The sequence below is a fragment of the Oncorhynchus tshawytscha genome, linkage group LG11, assembly GCF_018296145.1.
Source record: "Oncorhynchus tshawytscha isolate Ot180627B linkage group LG11, Otsh_v2.0, whole genome shotgun sequence".
Taxonomy (NCBI): Eukaryota; Metazoa; Chordata; class Actinopteri; order Salmoniformes; family Salmonidae; genus Oncorhynchus; species Oncorhynchus tshawytscha.
Window position 1 is genome coordinate 26917338 of NC_056439.1, and position 23227 is coordinate 26940564.

Consider the following 23227-nt stretch of genomic DNA (forward strand, 5'->3'; position numbering starts at 1 on the left):
AAGGCTTTTTTGATCACAGAAGTCAACAAATGAGGGTGCCTGGGAACATGCAGGGCCTGGGTTTACCTCCACATCACCCGAGGAACAGAGGAGGAGTAGGATGAGGGCGCGGCTAAAGGCTATCAAAACTGGTCGCCTAGAGCGTTGGGAATAAGGAATAAAAGGAGCAGATTTATGGGTGTGGTAGAATATATTCAGGGCATAATGTGCAGACAGGGGTATGGTGGGGTGCGGGTACAGTGGAGGTAAGCCCAGGAACTGGGTGATGATAAGAGAGGTTGTATCTCTGGTCATGCTGGGTATAATGGGCGAGGTCACCGCATGTGTGGGAGGTGGGACAAAGGAGGTATCAGAGGTGTGAGGAGTGGAACTAGGGGCTCCATTGTAAACTAAAACAATGATAACTAACCTGAACAACAGTATACAAGGCATATTGATATTTGAGAGAGACATACAGCAAGGCATAAAGTAATCGCAGGTCTTGATTGGGAGAGCTTGCTAAAACAACAGGTGAGACAACAACAGCTAGTCAGCTAACACAACAACAGCAGGTAAAATGGCGATGACTAGGCAGAGAGGGTCGGATTAACTAGACACAGAGCCTGAGTTCGCGGCTGGGAATGGAGAACCGTGATGGAGTACCGTGATTAATGGACAGTCCAGCAGGCATCAGCTTTGTAGCCAAGTGATCATAGTGTCCAGGGGGCAGCAGTAGATGGAACAGGGAAGCCGCCACTATGCTAGCACGCGGGCAACACAGGGTTTAAAGTTAGTAGCCCGGGGGTGGTAGGGGGGGTCTGCTCAGATGGAGGCCGGTTGAAGGCACAGCGGATGGAGTATTCTTCGGCAGACCAGTCGTGGTGGTGCGGCAGGGGGCTGTGTCGACAGAGAATCCAAGCCAGATGGCGAAAGAGGTTTTGTAGAATGTAGTTTGCTTGCAGGGAGATGTGCCTGGCTCACAGCTAACTGGTGCTAGCTTCGTGGCAGTGGCGTTAGCCAAGGTCCAGAGTTTACAGCAAGGATCCGGTGGAGTATTGGGCTCTAGCCGTGTATGAGTGGGGTTTGGGTGAACAGCTGAGTAGGCCTTTAGGTGGGCCTCAGGGATAGCTTCGGTACTGGGTGCAAGCTAGCTGTGAAGATCAGAAGTAGTGGTCCAGGGATTACGGCAGGAATCCGGCTTTGTTGTGGAGAGACAGTTCGATACTGGTAGACTGGCGAGTATTATCCAGGCTAAAAACAGGGCTGGCTGTGCAGAAGGTAAAAGCCGCTAGCAGTGGCTAACAATGACTAAACAGCTTGTAGCTAATTAGCTGGTTAACTTCTGGAGGTTCTTGAATGTTTTCTAAAATTAAAAATAATAGCGATTCCGTATCACATTGGGTGAGGCAGGTTACCGGAAGGTATAATCGAATTAAAAATCGAAAAGAGATTGAAAATAAATATGGGTCCAGTGAGTGGTTGGGCTGGCTGGGGACACGGCGATTCAGACATAAGCTAGCAGTTAGTAGACTGGGGCTAAACAAGCTAGCAGTTAGTAGACTGGGGCAGGCTAGCAGGCCGGGTTAGCAAGCAAGCAGATAGCAGGGGCTAGAAAATTACCCTTTGGGGGACGTCGCAATGGGGTTAAGTCTGTTTTTGCCTCTTCATGCGGTGACGTCGATAGAAAGGTCATGGAATTAGTAGGGTTCCAAGTAGCTCTAGGTAGCTAGCAGGCCTAGCTGGTTAGCATAATAGGCCTTCAGCGGGCGTCGCGCCTGAGGGGCCTGTTGGAGTCCTATGTCGGAATTCCAGTCGTAGGGGAGCTTTTTTTTAACCTTTATTTAACTAGGCAAGTCAGTTAAGAGCAAATTCTTATTTTCAATGACGGCCTAGGAACAGTGGGTTAACTGCCTGTTCAGGGGCAGAACAACAGATTTGTACCTTGTCAGTTCGGGGATTTGAACTTGCAACCTTCCGGTTACTAGCCCAACGCTCTAACCACTAGGGTACCCTGCCATCTGTTGTTGATCCAGATGAAAATGTTCAGTTTGCGGTGGGAATCCAGGGATAAAAATAATAGGTCCGATATGCTCTGGTTAGAGTTACGTTGTTCGAACTGGCGAGAGCTATTCGAGCTGAAGGTTAGCTGATGACCTCTAGCAATGGTTTGCTGACTGATAGCTGGTAGTTAGCGGGCTAGCTTCAGTTGAGGGATTCCAGATCCGAAGTAAATATAGATACTTTAGGGGAAAAGAAGCAGATCCACGCTACATTGGGTGAGGCGGGTTGCAGGAGAGTATTTAGATGTTGAGGTTTAGCAAAATATTTTAAAAGATATGCGAAGAAAAATATGTAAAAAAACGCTATATACAAGGGACACGACAGGACAAAGACGTCTGACTGCTACGCCATCTTGGATCTTAGGATGAGTAGATGAGTAGTGATAACGTGATGAGTAGAACGTGATGAGTAGATATGATGTGATGAGTAAATTACTAGTGATGACGTGATGAGTAGATGAGTAGTGATGATGTGATGAGTAGATGAGTAGTGATGAAGTGATGAGTAGATGAGTAGTGATGACGTGATGAGTAGTGATGTGATGATTAGTGATAACGTGATGAGAAGATAAGTAGTGCATCACATCAGCACCACAAGCATCCCTAGCAAATGATCACAGAATAATCTCCCCCTCAACCGAGCATTAGTCTCCATGGCGACCGGGTGTCTTCTCCAGGTCGAGCCCCGATGGGAGTGGCTCTGTGAACCAGCCCTTTAGAGTGAGAGAGGGACATAAAAGAGCCTGGCTAGCTAGGTCATTCTGGAGTCATGGTCTTGGAAGAGTTGGCCAAGCTTGGTAACCAGTGTTTGTCCCAAACGATAAACAAGTGCACTAGTCTGCCTTCGAAAAGAGAGGGCCAGCCGGTTGTGTTTGAGCAGACTAAACATCTCTCTCTGTAGTGTCCCCTGTCTGTATGTCTGTTTGTCTGTTTGAGTCCTTCTAATCCATGTGTATTGTTAGGGCCACCACTAGAGCCATTTCCCTGGTATATCCCACATCTGCAAGCAGTTTGAAATACACAACTGTTCTCATTTTACAGCACTGTTTTTAAAACTGTTTATACCATATTTTTGCTGCCTACACAATGTATTTTTATTCCATGATTTTTGTATGTTTATAGGAGATAAAGAGTATGTTTTGTACGACTCTGGGTATTCATTGCGACGGTAGTGGTTTCATTTTCTCTTGTTTTGTGTTTTGTGAGGTTCAGAAGGGGGTGTATGGGAGAAAGGGGGGTTGATGAGGTTCCTAAGGGGTCACGGAGGTTCAGGGCTGAAGGAGGCCCACACACTAATTTGTCATGTGCTCATTTGCCTCGGAGCCAAGAAGTCAGCTCTCCAGTCAGCCGAGGCAACCCAGGTAACAGTTTGGTTCACCGCCACAGCATAACCCTGTGTGTGTGTATGCTTACACATACCACATGACCCCAGGCTTATACGCCTATAAGAAAGCTTGAGTTGCCATATTAAGTGTATATACTGTATATGGAGTCTCTATCTGAAGTTTACAAAAACTAAAGTGAAGAGATAATACATCAGGAAAGATGAGAGTGGCTGTGTTTTGGAAGTCACTGAAGTCAAGGATAATGAGTGAAGGGGAGTTTCAGGTATGGTGGGGCGGGGCCTTTGGTTCCACAGTTTGTTCCTCTAACTAATGCTGCTCAGCTCAGCGACCCTGGAACGAGGACACAAGTCACTTCAGCTCGGTCTACCATCTGTTCCTCGCTAGCCTGGTTCTCACATGGGCCTGTGAAGCTGGGAAGCCACTGTACCGTCAGTCAGTCCTCATTGATAAAGACATACAACTAAACCTTCCACTAGAAGATAAAACCATGACAACCAAAAACTGGACCCTAACAAATGTTTTCATTTCAACTATAGGAAACACTTTTTGTCTACCAGGGCTTTACAAGAACGAGCGACCCCTTTTTTCATACACGACAGAGAGAGAAAAAAACTCCCTGAAAGTTTAGAAGGCGGAATCCAGCGACTCTGGGCCGTATAATTATATGACAAAGCCACATCAACCTTTGGTTGTTTCATGTCGGAGCCTTTTTACAGCAATGCCCAGTGGTGTTGGTGTGTCGTGATTGACAAAGCTTTGTTTACAGTACGCACAGCCATGTAGTCTGGCTGGCTGGTTGCTCCACAGGTTTAGTGGAGCATTAGGGGGTAATAGCCGTGACTTGTTTCACGCGAGAACATTAGACATTTTCACTTGGCCCCCTTAATCTAGATCTGTCATAGTTCCACTTCACAGATCCCAATCTAGGGTGGCACTGATAGAGAATACAGAATACAGCACAGCTCTCTTGCAGTTGTTACACACCTACTGTATATCTGTGTCAATGTCTCACATAGATCCTTATTGTCTCTCTAGATAAACAGTGTTGTGTGCTATTTATTAGTTTACACTACCTGTTATTAACAAGCAGCCTCTCGTACCTTCTCTCCTCCGCTCCTCTCCCTCCCTCCGTCCCTCCCTGTTGTTAATGCTCAGGCCTGCTGTTCGTGCCTTAACGCTCCTTGTTTAATGAAGTAGCAGAAAGGAGTGCTTTCGCTAAGGGGATGTTTACAACACGTTGTTGACGCTGTTAGGAGGGGATTAAGCCATGTGAAACTCTGCAGCGCCTGCCAACAACAAAAAAAGAACAACCCTCAACATGTTCTCCCAAAAAGTAAAAACAACACCCCAAAACAACAACAAAAGGAAAACAAGTGCAATTGCAAGAGGCCCATGCATGTCTGTTACCACTGATGTTTACAGCCACCGAAAGCTTGAATTGTCTCAGAAATGCCCCAATTTGTGACATAAAGCTAGTTAGTTCAGTGCATCTTTAGTTAATATGAATCTCTTCAAGAGAAGCCAGAGACCATCTTAAGCACATTCAGATGGGTGTCTACAGTGCTAGGGGCCACTTTGTGCAAGACCAGGGGCCCATACCCTGTCGAGGTTACTGCACATGCCCTGACCTGAGCAGAAGACAAACAGAGGAGAGCTGAGGAGTGAAGGATTTATAAACTACTGCTCCATAGCTGGAGATTCCTCTTGCCTCCTCTAAGGCCTCACACTTCAGCAAAAACAAGCCTCAGCTACCCCCTCGACCCTTGCGCCTCCCTCCCACCCACTGGCCTAACCCACTGCTGCAGTCATAACATTGATCCATTGGCTAAGGCCAGGCCTAGCTTACTCTTTTGGTGAAAAGAGGTGAATGATGTAATGGACTTGGAAGGAGGAAGGAGGAAGGAGGGCAGACTGCGCTACTGTATGCGGTGCCCCAATGGTGGGAAAACTCAAAACCAGGACTGGCACTGTTGCAGATGGAGAGGCCCAGATTATCTGAGGTTTTCCTTGTCCTTGTTTTATGTGGTTATCTTCTCCATTGCAGACTGTGTTAGAGGAATGGGTTTGAGGCTTTTGAATCTTCTCAGAGTAATTTTGTCAGACCTCTCATTCTCCCAACCTCACATTGTCTTCCCTCTCCCCTATCACATTTTACTCTGAGCCATGCAATTTACCAAGCCAGAGGGGGTTGTGGGAAAATGGAAAAATGGGGAAAAGCCCCCTGCACTCTATCGATATCCCCCTTGGTCAGTTGAATCATGGGCCTGTGATGTGTTGGTGGTGACCAGCTAAATGAGATACTGTAGTGTTTCTCCCTCTAAGCTGCAGGCCTCAGAGCAGCCCATAACCCCCCCCCCCCTTGGTATTTATCTCACACCAGGAAATGCAGGAAAAGGAGAAGCACAAATAGGTGTGAGGAGGGTGAGGTTAAAGGATGGAGGCATCGGGCAGAAATCAAAAACAGACCTGGTGCTGTTCCTCTGTTTGGTTTGTCATGGGACCCTGAGTCTACCAAATCCCACTCCTGACATTTTGTTGTGTGATTTTCCTTTCCTCCACCTCCCCTTTCCTCCCTCCCCTCCCCTCCTCCATTGCTTTTGTTTTGCTATGTGCTTATTCCAGGCAGGGGATTCCTTCACAGTGGGGTCCTTATAACTGGGAGCCTCTTGTTCTCACCTCAACTCCCCTCGCGCTCCTCCCCTCTTCATCTTTTCCATTCAATAATACGGCTCGCTTTGACACCATGGGCATGCAGTTTCATATCCGCCAATGTACAATCTATGTGGAGGATGGAAACTGAGTGAGTGGGTCAATTTGTTTGCGGTTTCCTCCCTCGGACACTTTTTTGACAGATTTTTATAGCCTATCCCCATGTGTCACCCCTTTACCCACAATGGATTGGTCCATCTATAGCTCCATAAGGCCATGTGAATCTGAGCGTGTGTAGATATAGCCATGTATCTGTTATCTAGCAGGCCTAGTTCATCTCCTAAAATCATGTAAGTCTACACAGATGAGCGCATACGATACAGAGCCCTGCCACCTGCTGTATCAGAAAATAGCCCAGATAGCCAAGAAAAAAAGGGATTTGAGGAAAGAAGGCAAGCAAATCTAATAAAAATAAGGAAATAAATCCAAATCTAAGTAGAGCAGGCCTTGGCTCCAGATGGGAATCTGTGTGAATATTGATTGAGGGGGGGAGCGAGCTAGTACCCCCGTATCCCCAGGGCTGGACCCTCTTGCTAAAGCTCATAAACCGAGCTTGTACAATTATTTAGATAAAGAGAGCCTGGCGCGACACCACATGCCTCGCAACCCTGCACCTCCTCCTCTCTCCTTGTTTCTCTTCCTATACCTCTTCCGCCTCCTCCTCCTTAACCTCATCTTCCTTATCCAGCATGAAGAAGTCAAAAGGGGGGGAAACCTGTAATTATCCACACTTTTCTGAATCCTTCCTTAATGTTCATTATTGAAACCAGCGGCAATTACAAGTTCAAAGAGGTTTAGAGGACCAGCAACCCGCATAATCAGGAGCAAATTAAGTGGCGCTCATTCGTCACAGCAGAGCACACACACACACACACACACACACACACACACACACACACACACACACACACACACACACACACACACACACACATTGGCAGGGGTGAATCATAGACACAGTGACAGGCATCAATTTCCACACAGGCAGGATCTCGGCCACCCCAGGGCGCCTTCTTATATACTGCTTTTGTGTTTTCCCCTGTGACAAAAACCTTAACGACAACATCTTAAGCAAACCCAGGCTGATACCACACTATACTATACCTACTATCTTCCACTTGTTAGTGTCCTGTTGTGTTTGTATTTCCATCCCCCCTATCTCAAATCCTCCCCTCTCCTCCTTCCTTCCCCTCTGTCATCCTGTCTTCCTGCCTATCTGGCTGGGTCCTGCCTGCAGCACGTGGGAGTGTGTGTTTCAGGCCCGTCCCCGGTGGTGCATCTCTGTTACCTTTGGGGCTGGGTCACAATGGCTAATCCTGTCTTCAGGTGCCTGTTCAGCACACTGAGAGGAGAGAGGAGAACCGGAGGTGAGCTCCTGTTACAAGACTCCCTGACCAGGGGTCACCACAGACACACACACACAAACACACAGTGGTAGCCACAACACACACACAAACGCACACACACATCAAGTCCCACTCATCAGCCCCAGGTGGCTCAGCCCCTCCCTCCCTCTCTCTCTTTATCTCTCTACTGTACGTCTCCTTTTTCTCTCTCTCACTCTCTTCTTTCTCTCCCAGATCAGTCAAACTCTTGTTCGCATTAGGGGATCCCTGATATGATCACCGTGGGGAGCTGCTCTGGTGACCATGTCCTCTCTCCTACCTGGCACCCTCTTTGTTAAAGCCTGTCTCTCAGGGACACAGGCTGGAGTCTCCCCTGTATTGAATGTATAGAGCCGTGTCATCTGGACCTGCATCTCAGCCTGGGATTCAGCCACTGTTAGAAGAGTCCATTTTCGTTGTAGGAAAGCCATTCATCTCTGCACCCAGAGGCCGCCTTGTTTCATTAAGTAGCCCATCCAGGCAGACAGATGTGCTCGCCACACAGCCCTGTTTGCCTATGCAAGAGTGTGTATTAACCCACAATAGTTTGGGGGAGATGAATAGGCTAACGGTCCTTCTTCCATTGATTATCTCCACGCCATTTCCCCTCCCTCCCCTCTCTCTCCTCCTGCTACCATATGAAAAGTAATGGAGCCTATGGAAAAGCATCTCTCTCTCTCTCTCTCTTCACGGGTCATTTTAAGTTATTTGGATTCAAACCGAGAGGGATCTCTTTAAGGCACAATTTGAGTGGAATTAAGTAAATAAAAGTGGAGTGTGCCGTGGAGAAAGAAGAAAAATACAGCGGGGACTGTAAAAAGATGTGTGTTTAAGCAAAGAAAACTGTACCGAACATAGAAGGAGGCTGATGTTAGCAGATGTTAGCAATTGCAGCGCAGGCAGAGGGATTCCTAGTGTTAGAAGGGCTCCTAATTGCCATAATGGACCTGGTAACCACTGACAGTAATGGAACCATCCTCAGCACCCAGAGTTAGGGGCCGGGGCCATCACTCGCCTGGTCCGCTTCAAGATGTCCACTGTTGATTTTAACAACAAGATGGTCAGGCAGATGAGGCCTTCTCCCTTCGACTCTCATCCCAAAGCCCATCCACGATCTACTGTCCTTCATCCACCAGTGTCATCCTCCATGGATGAGCTTTCTTATGGACGCTAACATCCGACCCCACTTATTCCACTGTTGATCCTGGTATTGACTACACCCTTTGTCCTCCACCGGGGAGGGGGGGGCAGGCGGACCTGTGCAGGCGGAAAGTTGAAAGTGGGCCTGTGTGTCTGTGTCTGTGTCTGTGATGGGCTGGGTCACCTCTGTAGTGGTTCAGCCTGCCTGGTGAAAGGCAGCAGGGCGGCAGGCAGGGCTCTGTGGGGGAAAATGACTTCCTGAGACATTATCATCAATCACCAGACAGGTCAGCTAGTCAGGCCCCTGATCCTGCCATCAGGAGGGGCTGGGACGAGAAGAGGAGAGGAGAGGATGGGGATGGGTGGAGTAGGACTGGAATGGTAGAAAACACCAGTTAGGTGGAGAGCGTAGAAGAGCGGAGTTCCCATATTGGAAGTCCAGGTTTGGGGTGGTGGTCGTGCTTTGGATGCCCCCTCTTCATTGGAAGAATAGGTAGTGGAGCTACAGTCAGTACTGTACTGGAGGCATTACTATAGCTTAATAAAATCCCCTGCCCCTGCTGGTCAAAGTCTTCTCTCTCTCCACAGCTCAATTGACTCATTAATTATTCCACAGTACATGCAGAGGGGTGGTGGCAAATATAAAGAGGGCAAGAGACAGAGAGGGAGAAAGACAGAAGGAGGGCAAGAGAAAAAACAACAACAGCTGTCTTACACCTCCAGTCTGCCCCCCCCCTCTCTCTCTCTCTCTCTCTCTCTCTCTCTCTCTCTCTCTCGCTCTCGCTCTCTCTCTCTCTCTCTCTCAACGAGAAAGAGAGAAAGGGAGGGGCTTGGGTTACCTCAGCGAGCGGTTGTGTTACATTCCTGAGAAGGGAAGGGGTGAGGGAGGGGAGAGGAGAGAAGAGGAGGAAGTGGGGGGAGGGGGAGGGGTGTGGCTCAACGAGTTGTTGAAAAGAACACAGACGCTTGTCAACAGCCTCCGTGCCGTGGAGCCATCGTGCCTCGCTCTAGACCCAGTGGTTAATGACCCTCCCCTGCACTTTGGGGTCCGTGTGTGTGTGTGAGAGACAGAGAGTGAGACCGCCAAATCTCCCAGCAGTCCCACAGAATAGGGTGCGTGTCATTGCTTGTCTGTGGCAGAGGTCAGACAAAAGCCTCCAAATCCCCTTCTTTCCCCCCTACCTCAATCACTGTAGTGGATAGTCATACACTGAGTCACTGACTGACTGCGTGTGGATTAACATAGGCCTCCCAATGGCAGAAAGAGAGAGAGGGGGGGGGGAGAGAGGGGGAGAGGGAGAGAGAGAGAGAGAGAGAGAGAAAGGGGAGGTAGAGGGAGAGATAGAGAGAGAGAGAGGGGGAGAGGGAGAGAGAGGGGGAGAGGGAGAGAGAGGGGGGTGGGGGTAGAGTGAGAGATAGAGAGAGGGGGAGAGGGAGAGAGAGAGAGAGAGAGAGAGAGAGAGGGGGGGAGAGGGAGGGAGAGAGAGAGGGGGTCGGGGGGAGTACCAGCAGCAGCCAGGCAAAATGGCCCATTAGATTTAAGGAGTAAAAGTTCATCAGCTTTGTTAATGGCAATGTATTTAAATGAAGTATGAATTACCCAGCTTTTATGGAGTGCTGAGAGGGAACTGGAGTGTCTGATCTAATGTTTTAGTGAGCTCTGCCGGCCACTCAGATGACTGGGCTGAGGCAGGAGAAGAGGAAGAGAGGGAGGGAGAGGGAAAGACAGGAGATGAGCGGTCAGAACAGAAATACGCTGCAAGGTCCCCTGAGTCCTTCGCCTGGACGCCTGCCTGATTGTCACTAACATGCGTAGCTGATCGGGTTAGCCCAGAGACGGGGACGTTTGTGGCTTCCAGGCTTTTTCTTCTTTGCGTTTCATTAGTTAGGAAAACCGGCGGCGTGCATGAAAAAAAAGGTCAGTTACGATCGTTTCTGATTAGGTTCCCCCCTGCTCCTCACACACACACTTGTACACTCCATGCAGACACACTCCATACACACACTGCATACACACACTGCATACCCTTACACATACTTCCTACCCTCACACACACACAAACACACACACACACTCCCCACCCTGGTCTAATAAGCGGTAAGCTGAGCTAGCTGATGGTCATCCTCCCATGGGGTTGCTGGGTGGCTGCCAGCTTCCTGCCTGCTTTGTCAGTGGATAAAGCCTGTAACAAACGAGGGGCCTGTAGCCAGCCTGGGCCAGTCAGGTCAAAGGTCAGTACGGCCCCAGGGCAGGATCAGGCCAGAAAGCACTACAGGGAAAGAGAGAGAGGGATGGATGGATGGACGGACAGAGGGAGGATGGTAGAATGCACTTAAGAGTATAGCCACGATTAGCCGTCCTAGACCTCTAAAAGCTACCACTCCTCTCTTCTCCATTCCGTTCTTCTCTCCTCAGCTCATTATACAGGCATTTTAACTCCTCTGTCCTCTCATGGAACATTAAGAAAGTGAAAGATCCTCGGGGCATGTGTCAGTGAACAGACACGTAGTTACGCACGCACACACACACACACACACACACACACACACACACACACACACACACACACACACACACACACACACACACACACACACACACACACACACTGATGATTGACAGGGAAATCGCTTCCTTGAGTCATGCAACCGTCCCAGATCAAAGGGCTTCTCTCAAAGACGTGTGTTTGTGAAAGGCAGAAATGGCATCCTGCAACCTAAACAGACACAACAGGTATGGTGACTGATCAGGGCTTGGCTGTCTTGGTTTCACCTGAGTCGCTCAAAGTGCCTGTGATTTGAGATGAATACACTTGTGGTTCGCTCTCAGCACTTCCTTGAATGGGGCCTAAGCCTGAGTGTCTGAATGTATGGCCGTCTGTCTGTCCATCCGTCTGTCTGTCTGTCTGTCTGTCTGTCTGTCTGTCTGTCTGTCTGTCTGTCTGTCTGTCTGTCTGTCTGTCTGTCTGTCTGTCTGTCTGTCTGTCTGTCTGTCTGTCTGTCTGTCTGTCTGTCTGTCTGTCTGTCTGTCTGTCTGTCTGTCAGTGTTAAGACAACTGCTACTCCTCACCCCAGCAGTGTTCAGGCCATTCAGAGAAACAAGGACTTGACATGGTTGTCTTGAACACATTTAGAGTCATTAGCAAACAGGAAATGTCCCCTGCAGCTGTTTCTGAAAGCAGCTCCTCAACCCCTTCACCCCCTGTAATGGACAAATGTTATCCTGCTTTGATATTTGAACCTCCCAAAAAAACAAATGAATTGACATTACAAATGTGCTATAACATCTCCAAATAGGCTTGACATTACATACCTGCCCTGTGGGTTTTTGTTAGCCTCCACTAAGTGTTTACTCTGCTGTTGTCGTTGTGTCCTAGGGCAGGTTATTATAGCATAACGTAGTGGCCATTTCTGAGGCCAACATGGAGTGTCTTTCTGAGAGACAGAATGGAGACGCCCTGGTGGTGTATGAATACATAAATACTTCATTTAATACTCAAGTGGAAGGAGAGTCCATCAAGGGCCACTTTCAGGACCTCATCTAGCATAGGGGAACAAAACGCTTTCTCTCCCCCCCCCCACCCCTGCCCCTACAAAGGAAACTGGGGCGGCAGGGTAGCCTAGTGGTTAGAGTGTTGGGCTAGTAACCAATAGGTTGTAAGTTCAAATCCCCGAGCTGACAAGGTACAAATCTGTCGTTCTGCCCCTGAACAGGCAGTTAACCCACTGTTCCTAGGCCGTCATTGAAAATAAGAATTTGTTCTTAACTGACTTGCCTAGTTAAATAAAGGTTAAAAAACAACCTGTGCCACTGCTCCAAGATCTCACTATACTTCTTCTTGTGAAAGTGAAACAATGTTTAGAGGACACAACAGAGAAGGGGGAAACATAGACACACTCTGTAAATGCTCAGAGTCATTCACAACAGACCATGAGAGTCTAGGAGGTGAAGTATGCCCGGCACTGTACCCCTGTCGCTTGACCCTGTTGCTCTTGGCTTACCCAGAAGCCCCTTGGAGGAGCACAGAGATTCCTGGGACACTCAGCGTGTAATAACCTTGTCCTGTTTCACGCAGACTAAATATATTAAACTATGGAGCAGGGAAGTTCAGGCCCTGGGGAGAGGGACAGTGGGGGAGATAGATAATGGAGCAGGGTTTGTTCAGAGGTAGTTAGATGCCTAATGGTGTAATACATGGGACATGTAGGGTTTGTTCGGAGGTAGTTAGATGCCTAATGGTGTAATACATGGGACATGTAGGGTTTGTTCGGAGGTAGTTAGATGCCTAATAGTGTAATACATGGGACATGTAGGGTTTGTTCGGAGGTAGTTAGATGCCTAATGGTGTAATACATGGGACATGTAGGGTTTGTTCGGAGGTAGTTAGATGCCTAATAGTGTAATACATGGGACATGTAGGGTTTGTTCGGAGGTAGTTAGATGCCTAATGGTGTAATACATGGGACATGTAGGGTTTGTTCGGAGGTAGTTAGATGCCTAATGGTGTAATACATGGGACATGTAGGGTTTGTTCAGAGGTAGTTAGATGCCTAATGGTGTAATACATGGGACATGTAGGGTTTGTGACTTACAAGTCCCATCTGTACTAGTGCTGTAAGACTTTTCAGTCTCCCAGAGAAAGATCCAAGTTAGAAAAGGCGTGTGCCACTCTAGCAGCACATGAAGAGTTAAGCCGGTCTCTTACAATGTGAAGGATTCAGTATTTCTATAGGGCCATCTTTGTCTTTCCTTTATCCTTGCCGGAGACTAGAACAGATTCTTTCTCCTCTTCACCGTTTGGCTACAATAGCCAGGTGGATCTGGACACCATTAAGTTAACGTGAGAACGTTTCGGCCCAAATTCTTCCTCCTATGTCTTTAGACCTTGGAAGCTTCGACCCAGGTTGTTAGCCTGCTAGTCTGCTAGCCTGTTAGCCTGCTCACCGATTCCCTGCTTTTTAAAAATGTAACCTGCCGCCGCTTTACAATGTGTGCTCAGGTCATTAAAATGGTGTCGGTGTTTATCCAGCTAGCAGTGGACTGGGCCGTTTAGCGTGTAAGCAGCGGCTCCCAATGTCTTTATGACAGGCAATAGTGGCAAGTGGTGTGGATATGGGGGGTCCTGAATGATGGGCGAGGGGGATGGGCACTCTCCTTTTTCACTGGCCCTAGGTGACCGTACCAGCCCGCTAATGACTACCTTATAGACCCTAAAAGTCACTTTCAAAGAGTATACATGAATTACTTCACACCACCCGCTGCAAGCTGTGCAACACCAAAGATGACTGCTCTTGCTGTACTGGAATACTGGTACAGTCTTTACAAAATCCCTCTTGCAATTAAACACGATAGAAACACATTATTATTATTTATATTTTATTAAAAAGGACTGAAAATGAACTTTTGCCATGCAAAGCCATTGATAAAGGTTTTCGCGGGGCAGTACAAGTGTTGACGTTTAAGAGAGCGAGAAGGGAGAGAGAGAGAGAGAGAAGGGAGAGAGAGAGAGAGAGAGAAGGGGGAGAGAGAGAGAGAGAGAGAGAGAGAGGGGAGAGAGAGGGGGAGATAGAAGGGAGAGAGAGAGAGAGAGAGAGAGAGGGGAGAGAGGGGGGAGAGAGAGAGAAGGGGGTGAGAGAGAGAGAGAGAGAGAGGGGGAGAGAGGGAGATAGAAGGGGGAGAGAGAGGGGGGAGAGAGAGAGAAGGGGGAGAGAGAGAGAGAAGGGGGAGAGAGGGAGATAGAAGGGGAGAGAGAGAGAGCGAGAGAGAGGGGGAAAGAGAGAGAGAGAGGGGGAGAGAGAGAGAGAGAGAAGGGGGGAGAGAGGGAGAGAGAGCGAGAGAGAGAAGAGAGAGAGAGAGAGAGAAGGGGAGAGAGAGAGAGAGGGTGGGAGAGAGAGAAGGGGAAAGAGAGAGCGAGAAGGGGGGAGTGAAGGGGAGAGAGAGAGACCAGGTACCCTCTGTAAGGATAAGGGGATCATATTCCTCCCCTTGGAAGCGGTGGGGTGGCCGTGTGGTAGAAAGAGAAGCCATGAACTTGATCTGATGATTAAACAGTCCCATCTCTATGGCTGCGGGCCACATCTGAGACCAGAGATGGTAAAACAACACACACACACTCACATGAGGGTCTCCCAAACCACTCCATCCACCTGCTCACCATAAACAGTACAAGGCTGTGGTAACACCAAGCTCTACCTTCCCCACTGTGGATATTTTCTTAGATAGTTGACAATAAGGATGTTATCAAAAGTAATACACCAGGAGACATACAGTTCAGTTCACCGTAAACATCTCTCTCCTCTGATTGGTTGCTGGGTGTAGGCCGTTACCCATGAGCCTCAGCCCTTGCGCTCGCTTTTGCTCTGGGAGAGTGTGGGAGTGATTGGTTTATAGCCTCATGGACATTTAAGCCCAGATCTCGCATATCCTCTAGAGATGCCTCACCCCCTCCCTCCCTCCCTCCCTCCCTCCCTCCCTCCCTCCCTCCCCCCTCCCTCCCTCCCTCCCTCCCTCCCTCCCTCCCTCCCTCCCTCCCTCCCTCCCTCCCTCCCTCCCTCCCTCCCACTCCCACACCTCCTCATTTGCCAGTTCCCCTCCCTCCTTCACAGGGGCAACAGTTTGCTTGGCAGGCTCTTGCACCATCTCCAATGAACATAAATGAATGGTGTAGAGCAAACAGTCTGACTGGCTGGGGGCCAGGAGCCCCATGCAGGAGGCCAGCCAGCGATTGTTGAGCTGAGTTGAGGGGGGGCTGGGGCTGCTGCCATAGTACTGCTGCAGCAGGCAGTACTACTATACTGAGCCCTGGCAGCCAACCTAATGCTCCACAATAGGGCTGCCTGGCCACCACTTTGATGTCTATGACATGATAACTGTTTTATTTCAGAGAACAGTCTAGGTGTGTGTGTGTGTGTGTGTGTGTGTGTGTGTGTGTGTGTGTGTGTGTGTGTGTGTGTGTGTGTGTGGTGTGGTGGTCTGGATTGCTGTGTGGATGGTCTGGATTGCTGGTGGATGGTTGTGTGGGAGTGTATTATATATATATGTGTGTGTGTTTGTGTGTGTGTGTGTGTGTGTGTGTGTGCGCGTGCACGTGTGAGTGTGTGCGTGCGTGCACATGTGTGTGTGTGTGTGTGTGTGTGTGCGCGTGCACGCACATGTGTGTGTGTGTGTGTGCGTGCACATGTGTGTGTGTATGCGTGCACATAGGTGTGTGTGCATGCACATGTGTGTGTGTGTCTGGCACAATCTCAGGCAGTTGAAAGCAACAGAGGTTGAGTCATTGAGTCATGTGGCATTCTTGCCTGTTTTCTCCCTGTTGTCAGGAAGCAGCTTAGTCCCCAGGAAAATAAAACAAACACGAACCTAACCCCCCTCCAAACCCCTCCACCCACCCCAAAACACACACACAAAGACACACACACACAGGGAGGGAGAGGAGGATAGGAATACACAGCGTACAAAAACCTTGTCTTTGAGCTTCAACAGCAAGCAAGGTTTCAAAAAATATGGGCCTACGTTTCAGCAGTCAAATGTTCATTGATTATAATGAAATAGCTATAGTGTAAGATTGTCAATTGTCAGCCCATTAGACGTTGTCCGACTGATAAACTAAATCCAACAATTCAAGGAAAAGGACTTCCATTATGAAATGTAAAAAACCATCGTGCTGTGCACAGTAATCAAATCATGAGGGATAACTTCAAAAAGTCTAATTGGATATATGTATGGCATATCTTTTTGATCTATAAGAAATGCCTCAATCTCATTCAGAACTGTTATAATATTAACAATGGCATATTTATATTTAAAATGTGCCAATCTTATTCCAACTCTATGCAGAGTACATATTAAAATGTGCCAATCTTACTCCAACTCTATGCAGAGTACATATTCAAATGTGCCAATCTTACTCCAACTCTATGCAGAGTACATATTAAAATGTGCCAATCTTACTCCAACTCTATGCAGAGTACATATTAAAATGTGCCAATCTTACTCCAACTCTATGCAGAGTACATATTAAAATGTGCCAATCTTACTTCAACTCTATGCAGAGTACATATTAAAATGTGCCAATCTTACTCCAACTCTATGCAGAGTACATATTAAAATGTGCCAATCTTACTCCAACTCTATGCAGAGTAGATATTAAAATGTGCCAATCTTACTCCAACTCTATGCAGAGTACATATTAAAATGTGCCAATCTTACTCCAACTCTATGCAGAGTACATATTCAAATGTGCCAATCTTACTTCAACTCTATGCAGAGTACATATTAAAATGTGCCAATCTTACTCCAACTCTATGCAGAGTACATATTAAAATGTGCCAATCTTACTTCAACTCTATGCAGAGTAGATATTAAAATGTGCCAATCTTATTCCAACTCTATGCAGAGTACATATTAAAATGTGCCAATCTTATTCCAACTCTATGCAGAGTACATATTAAAATGTGCCAATCTTATTCCAACTCTATGCAGAGTACATATTAAAATGTCATGCCTTCATTTGCTTCTTTTTATTTAGACTGTGAGTATAATTATTATCCCTGCTAGTCACTTTGAATAAAAAACAAATAAGATTGCAATCAATTTGGAAAATATCTGAAATCCCACATCTCATTAATACATTGCTGCATAAAGCAGAATCGAAGATCCAAGTAACTCAATACGGTCCTATCAACACAATAAGCAATACTGTCGAAAATATTTGACACTCAAACAATTATCATGTGGGTTTGCTAAGTGGCGTCTTTATTAAATATTGCTGAAATAAAGATTGAAAGGATATATGGTTTTAATAAGCCTATAGCGACATCGATGGGACCAAATTACACCAATCAACACACGGGAGGAAAACAAAACAAATGGGAGGTTGGTTGGTGGTGTGTTGCCATGGCGTTTGGGGGTAAACAGCCAATGGCCTGTGATTTCCTGGGAGGGAGGGAGTCATTAGCATGGAATGGATTTGCAGGACACCGTAACCCTGTGGCCTGGGACTATAATTCATGCCACACTGGCCCTGCCGCTGATGATGTCATCCATCAGTAGGCTGAGGGTGAAGGGGTGGGGGTGTAGGAGGATAAAGCGGTGGGGGTGAGATGAAGTTGGGACGGGGGGGGGTAATGGCTGGACAGTCGCATTAGGGAGGGTTGTAGGAATGACCACTGTATATTTATATGAATTTGATCCATAGCAAGACAGACAGTAGATTTGAATGGATGGGGATGCAGTAGGAATTGATGGATATGGGATAAGGGTAAGAGTGGTCTAGTGGAGGTAGGGTAAGGTGGAAAAGCTGGTCTGGCAGGGTATTCTCTGGGGCTAAAGGAGGAGTGTGTAGGGAGGAATGATGGAAGCCTAGCTCAGCTGGTAATGTGCTGCAACCGCAGGGGCCATTACATTCAGCACTGTCAGAGAGCACAGAGAGCATCACACCCTTAATCTGGCCAACAGAGCCATCACACACACACACGCACGTGTGTGTGTGTGTGTGTGTGTGTGTGTGTGTGTGTGTGTGTGTGCCTGTGTGTATTGGGGGGTGTATCTGTGGGTCAGATAGTAGAAATTAGAGGAGTGTGGTTGCTTGTGTAATTAACAGAGCTGTTTCGATCACAAGAGGCCGGCCCCGCACTGTACTGAGCAATAAAACACGCAGCTCATTTCTAGGCCTAATTATTTATAGACTGGATGGAGCGCTTTAGATTTTGTGGCCAATTCCCCTTTTCAGGATATTGGTTTTGGTGTTTGTAACTCGCTCTATTGATTCCATTCAAAGCTAGCTGAGGGAGATTTTCAATAACCTCTTTGATCTCTGTGGGTTTGGTTTGTGTTGCATCCATTAAGAAATCATGTCACACTCATGCTTCTGAGGGTGGACAGACATCTTAAGGAAAGAAAAAAACAACCAACAATCAAAAACACTGAATGATTTATTATTTTCGACTTAACACATTTGTCTCTCACTCAGAGTATATCTATCTCGGGTTTTCATATTATTTCTTTGACATTGGTGATTTACTGCCCTAGATTTTTTACGGAGGAAATGAACGTGAAGAGGTTGCTCAAAGGGCTAAATACCCTTCCTCCAATTTCACGGCTGCTGTAGCCCTCTAACCGCTAGCCTGCCATGATGGCCTGGTTCTCTGGGTTGTGTGTACAAAGCACCCCGGCCTGTATTAGCTCCTAGACCGCAGCACTGTCCGTTTTGTCTGGCCGGGATATTCAGAGCCCCCATGCTTTAGAGTGCTGCCACAATGTAAAGCTGTGGGTTGCCTGCAGACTCTCACTCATACAAACAGGGGGAACGAGAGAGAGAGAGAGATGAGGAGGTGAGGTGAGGTGGAGGAGGAGTGGAGAGGGGGGTGGCTGTAAGCTGTAAGACACAGGCACACGTTTACTGTGTGTGTGCATGCGTGTATATATATATACTGTATGTGTGTGTGAGGCTGGGGGGGGTCTGGTGGAGGGAGGGAGGCTGAGTGAAATAGGATTTTTTTTGTGTCGTGTCTATGTGGTTAGGAGTAAATCTCCTTACTCAGGGCTTTTTGCTGCAAGGGGCTTTAACATCCCCACTCTCCTTGATGAGACATCTTTCTTGTTTGTTCAAACCATTCATTATGTGGTGCTGCTGGACACGGCCTGTTGTATTTATCACCCGGCCCGGCTGACAGTGGGGCGATTGATGACCGGGTCTGAGCCCGAGAGGCCGAGGAAGCCTTAATGCAATGTAAATGACCCACTCCCATTTCCAATCTGGCCCTGTCTGCTCCTCTCCCCTCACCTCCGCTCCCCATTAGTGTGTGTGTGTGTGTGTGTGTGTGTGTGTGTGTGTGTGTGTGTGTGTGTGTGTGTGTGTGTGTGTGTTCATGTCAGAGTGTTTGTGTGGGTTTTGATGGTGGCCGTGGTCATTGCTAACGTGAAGAAGCCAGGGAAGCTGAGAGTGGAGGGAGAGGGAGGAAAGGTCCTTACTCTTATTACATGTTGTTGTGCAGGGAAGAGAAGAGAAAAGCCAAACACACGCTCATAAAGGTGGAGACACACACACACACACACACAGAAAAAAACTGTCTGCTTCAGCCAAGAAAATGTCAGCACCTGGCAATCAGGCAATGTATTTCTATGTAAGCATTATCATCTTTCTTTGTTAATGATTTTAGCATATTAAAAGGGACTGCATACACAAGTAGAATCAGATTAATCCTCCTTGCAGCCTTGATTCATTATTTGTCCAATCCCAGCCTTGTTTGTTATTAATTGAGCGCATTCCTCAAATGTTTTTTTCTTCTTTCATTTAATTAAAAAGGGAACATTGAGACAGACATTGTTACCTGAAGAAATGTTCTACTGTTTGTTCTACTGATAGGATAGAACAAGTTATATTATCTATTCTTGTAGCTGTAAATGAGAAAATGGAGCAATGATTATCTTTTGAAGTTATTTTATATTGAAAAGTATAGGGCCAAAATGACATTGCTAGAAGTTACTAACACATGCGTACCCTGCATTGGTCTGGTGAAAAACTGAAACATGAAACAAAGTAACGGTTGGTGGCAGAGGGTAAAGGAGGGAGGAGGGGTGGCAGAGGGTAAAGGAGGGAGGAGGGGTGGCAGAGGGTAAAGGAGGGAGGAGGGGTGGCAGAGGGTAAAGGAGGGAGGAGGGGTGGCAGAGGGTAAAGGAGGGAGGAGGGGTGGCAGAGGGTAAAGGAGGGAGGAGGGGTGGCAGAGGGTAAAGGAGGGAGGAGGGGTGGCAGAGGGTAAAGGAGGGAGGAGGGGTGGCAGAGGGTAAAGGAGGGAGGAGGGGTGGCAGAGGGTAAAGGAGGGAGGAGGGGTGGCAGAGGGTAAAGGAGGGAGGAGGGGTGGCAGAGGGTAAAGGAGGGAGGAGGGGTGGCAGAGGGTAAAGGAGGGAGGAGGGGTGGCAGAGGGTAAAGGAGGGAGGAGGGGTGACAGAGGGTAAAGGAGGGAGGAGGGGTGGCAGAGGGTAAAGGAGGGAGGAGGGGTGGCAGAGGGTAAAGGAGGGAGGAGGGGTGGCAGAGGGTAAAGGAGGGAGGAGGGGTGGCAGAGGGTAAATGAGGGAGGAGGGGTGACAGAGGGTAAAGGAGGGAGGAGGGGTGGCAGAGGGTAAAGGAGGGAGGAGGGGTGACAGAGGGTAAAGGAGGGAGGAGGGGTGGCAGAGGGTAAAGGAGGGAGGAGGGGTGGCAGAGGGTAAAGGAGGGAGGAGGGGTGGCAGAGGGTAAAGGAGGGAGGAGGGGTGGCAGAGGGTAAAGGAGGGAGGAGGGGTGGCAGAGGGTAAAGGAGGGAGGAGGGGTGACAGAGGGTAAAGGAGGGAGGAGGGGTCGCAGAGGGTAAAGGAGGGAGGAGGGGTGGCAGAGGGTAAAGGAGGGAGGAGGGGTGACAGAGGGTAAAGGAGGGAGGAGGGGTGACAGAGGGTAAAGGAGGGAGGAGGGGTGACAGAGGGTAAAGGAGGGAGGAGGGGTGACAGAGGGTAAAGGAGGGAGGAGGGGTGACAGAGGGTAAAGCGTGTGTCGATGGATGAGTAGGATTAAGATGTCACCTTTTAAACCCCAGTGTCTGTCTTGTGTTCGTGTGTGCATGCCATCCAACATGTATGTGTGTTGTGTGTTCGTGTGTGCATGCCATCCAACATGTATGTGTGTTGTGTGTTCGTGTGTGCATGCCATCCAACATGTATGTGTGTCGTGTGTGTGCGGCGCGGCTGAATGAAACACATAGCGACTCGTTTGTTGCGTTTGCGTGTACACTTTCCTCTAATCTGGCCCTTAAAGACATCTGTCACCAGCGATCACTGTTGTTTTGTCATGCTTCATAGCAGCAACAGCAGTGTACACACACAACAGGCCCAAGGTCTGCCATTTATATCATCTCATGTTTGCTATATTGAATCTGACACAAATAGTATCATTACAGCTCCACTCTGGGAATTACATTTGCAGGTAGAGGTGTTGAGATGGAGAGCGAGAGAGAGGGGAGACATTTCCTATCATTCTGTTCCTCAGCGCTACACTGGCCTCTGTATGAAACCAGAGTACCATGTTTTCCCTTCAGACATTCGAGGAAAATAAATGGATTCAATGCAAATCTTCACACACTCATTTTCTATATTGTATTACAAACGGAGTTTAAGACACTGGAGATTGAGGGGAAGAGAGGCTGTGTGTGTTGGATGGTGTGTTTGAAAGGCTTGTCAGTGTGTGTGTTGGATGGAATGAGGAAGGAAGGTTATCACTGTTGGCAGTTTTGACAAACTTGTTTGACCACCTCTTGACAAGTTTGCACTGATGTATGTATGTGTGTGTGTGTGTGTGTGTGTGTGTGTGTGTGTGTGTGTGTGTGTGTGTGTGTGTGTGTGTGTGTGTGTGTGTGTGTGTGTGTGTGTGTGCGTGTGTGTGTGTCTGTGTGTGTGTGTGTTCATGTATGGACAGTCGTGGGTATGCTTTGTATGTCATGTCTATACTTTAGGAAGAGGTGGGGTTAGTTGTAGGCCATGGGAGGTATAGTCTTCACCTACACAATACATGTTATGCCACAACACACACAGTGCAATACACCTGTACATAGTCATGACTGGGTAGCTACAACATCCGTACCTCAGCCACGGCTCTCTCTCTCTCTGAGTGTGATACGGTACGGTAATATTTATGTTTATCTCTTTGAGCAAAGAAAGTCATCTCGTCTATCTCTCTGTCTTTCTCTTGTAGCACCCGTACCCTTCTGAAGAACAGAAAAAGCAGCTAGCCCAAGACACAGGCCTCACCATCTTACAAGTAAACAACTGGTGAGTCAAGTCTTCACGTCCTCCTATCTCCGCCACCAGCATCGCTCTGCCTTTCATTTTCAAAAGCTTTCGTCTCCCTCTTCCCACCCGCCAGCCAAGACGACTAAGACTCCTAAAGTGTGAAAACCGTTTATGTACAGTCCCCCCTCCTACCACACCTCATCACACACACACACACACGCACACACACGTCTTTGTGGCATCCCTGGACACCAGGTATCAGGATGTTGCGGCTTTATCAGCAAAGTGTTTAGCACGAAGTCACCAGTCTCTGCTGTTTATATACATGTATTCACTTGGATATGGTTGAAGCAAAAAGGAGAGATCACATGCCCCCCCCCTCACCTTACCTCCCCTTCATCTACTACCAGTACCACCACCACCACCACCACACAAGCAAAACCCACCAGCCGCCCCCACCCCATGTTACACATGCTATATGCTGGATTAAGGTTTTCGGTGGCCTGGCCAGCAGTCTCTTTGTAGATGGCTTAGCACATAACTGGGGGTGGTGGATTAAATAAAATGATCACAGAAGCAGAAATGATACAGGAATTACGTATCAAAATACTAGCCCAGGTTTTATCTACGGCTTCATTTTGTTCAGCACATTCTCGGGGTGATGTTCAGATTAATTGAACTGACAGCTTCCTTTCAGAATTCCGGGAAGGTATTTGCACGGATTTCAGGTCTTACACAAACTTAATTACATGGAACCCCATTTTATCATTCTAATTCCATGTAGCGAGGGTTCTATTTACAAATGAGAAGTCCCTGCCTTTTATTCGCAGCTCTCCTTAATATATTTATCAA

At 47.9% G+C, this 23227-nt stretch overlaps 1 protein-coding gene across 1 annotated transcript in view; it reads left to right on the plus strand.

Annotated features, from left to right (window-relative positions):
* Window positions 1-23227, plus strand: part of LOC112261617 (homeobox protein Meis2) — a 114425-nt gene that overhangs the window by 61400 nt on the left and 29798 nt on the right. Inside the window, 1 exon segment of the mRNA XM_042329977.1 lies at window positions 22338-22414. Coding sequence (XP_042185911.1) covers window positions 22338-22414 — 77 coding nt within the window.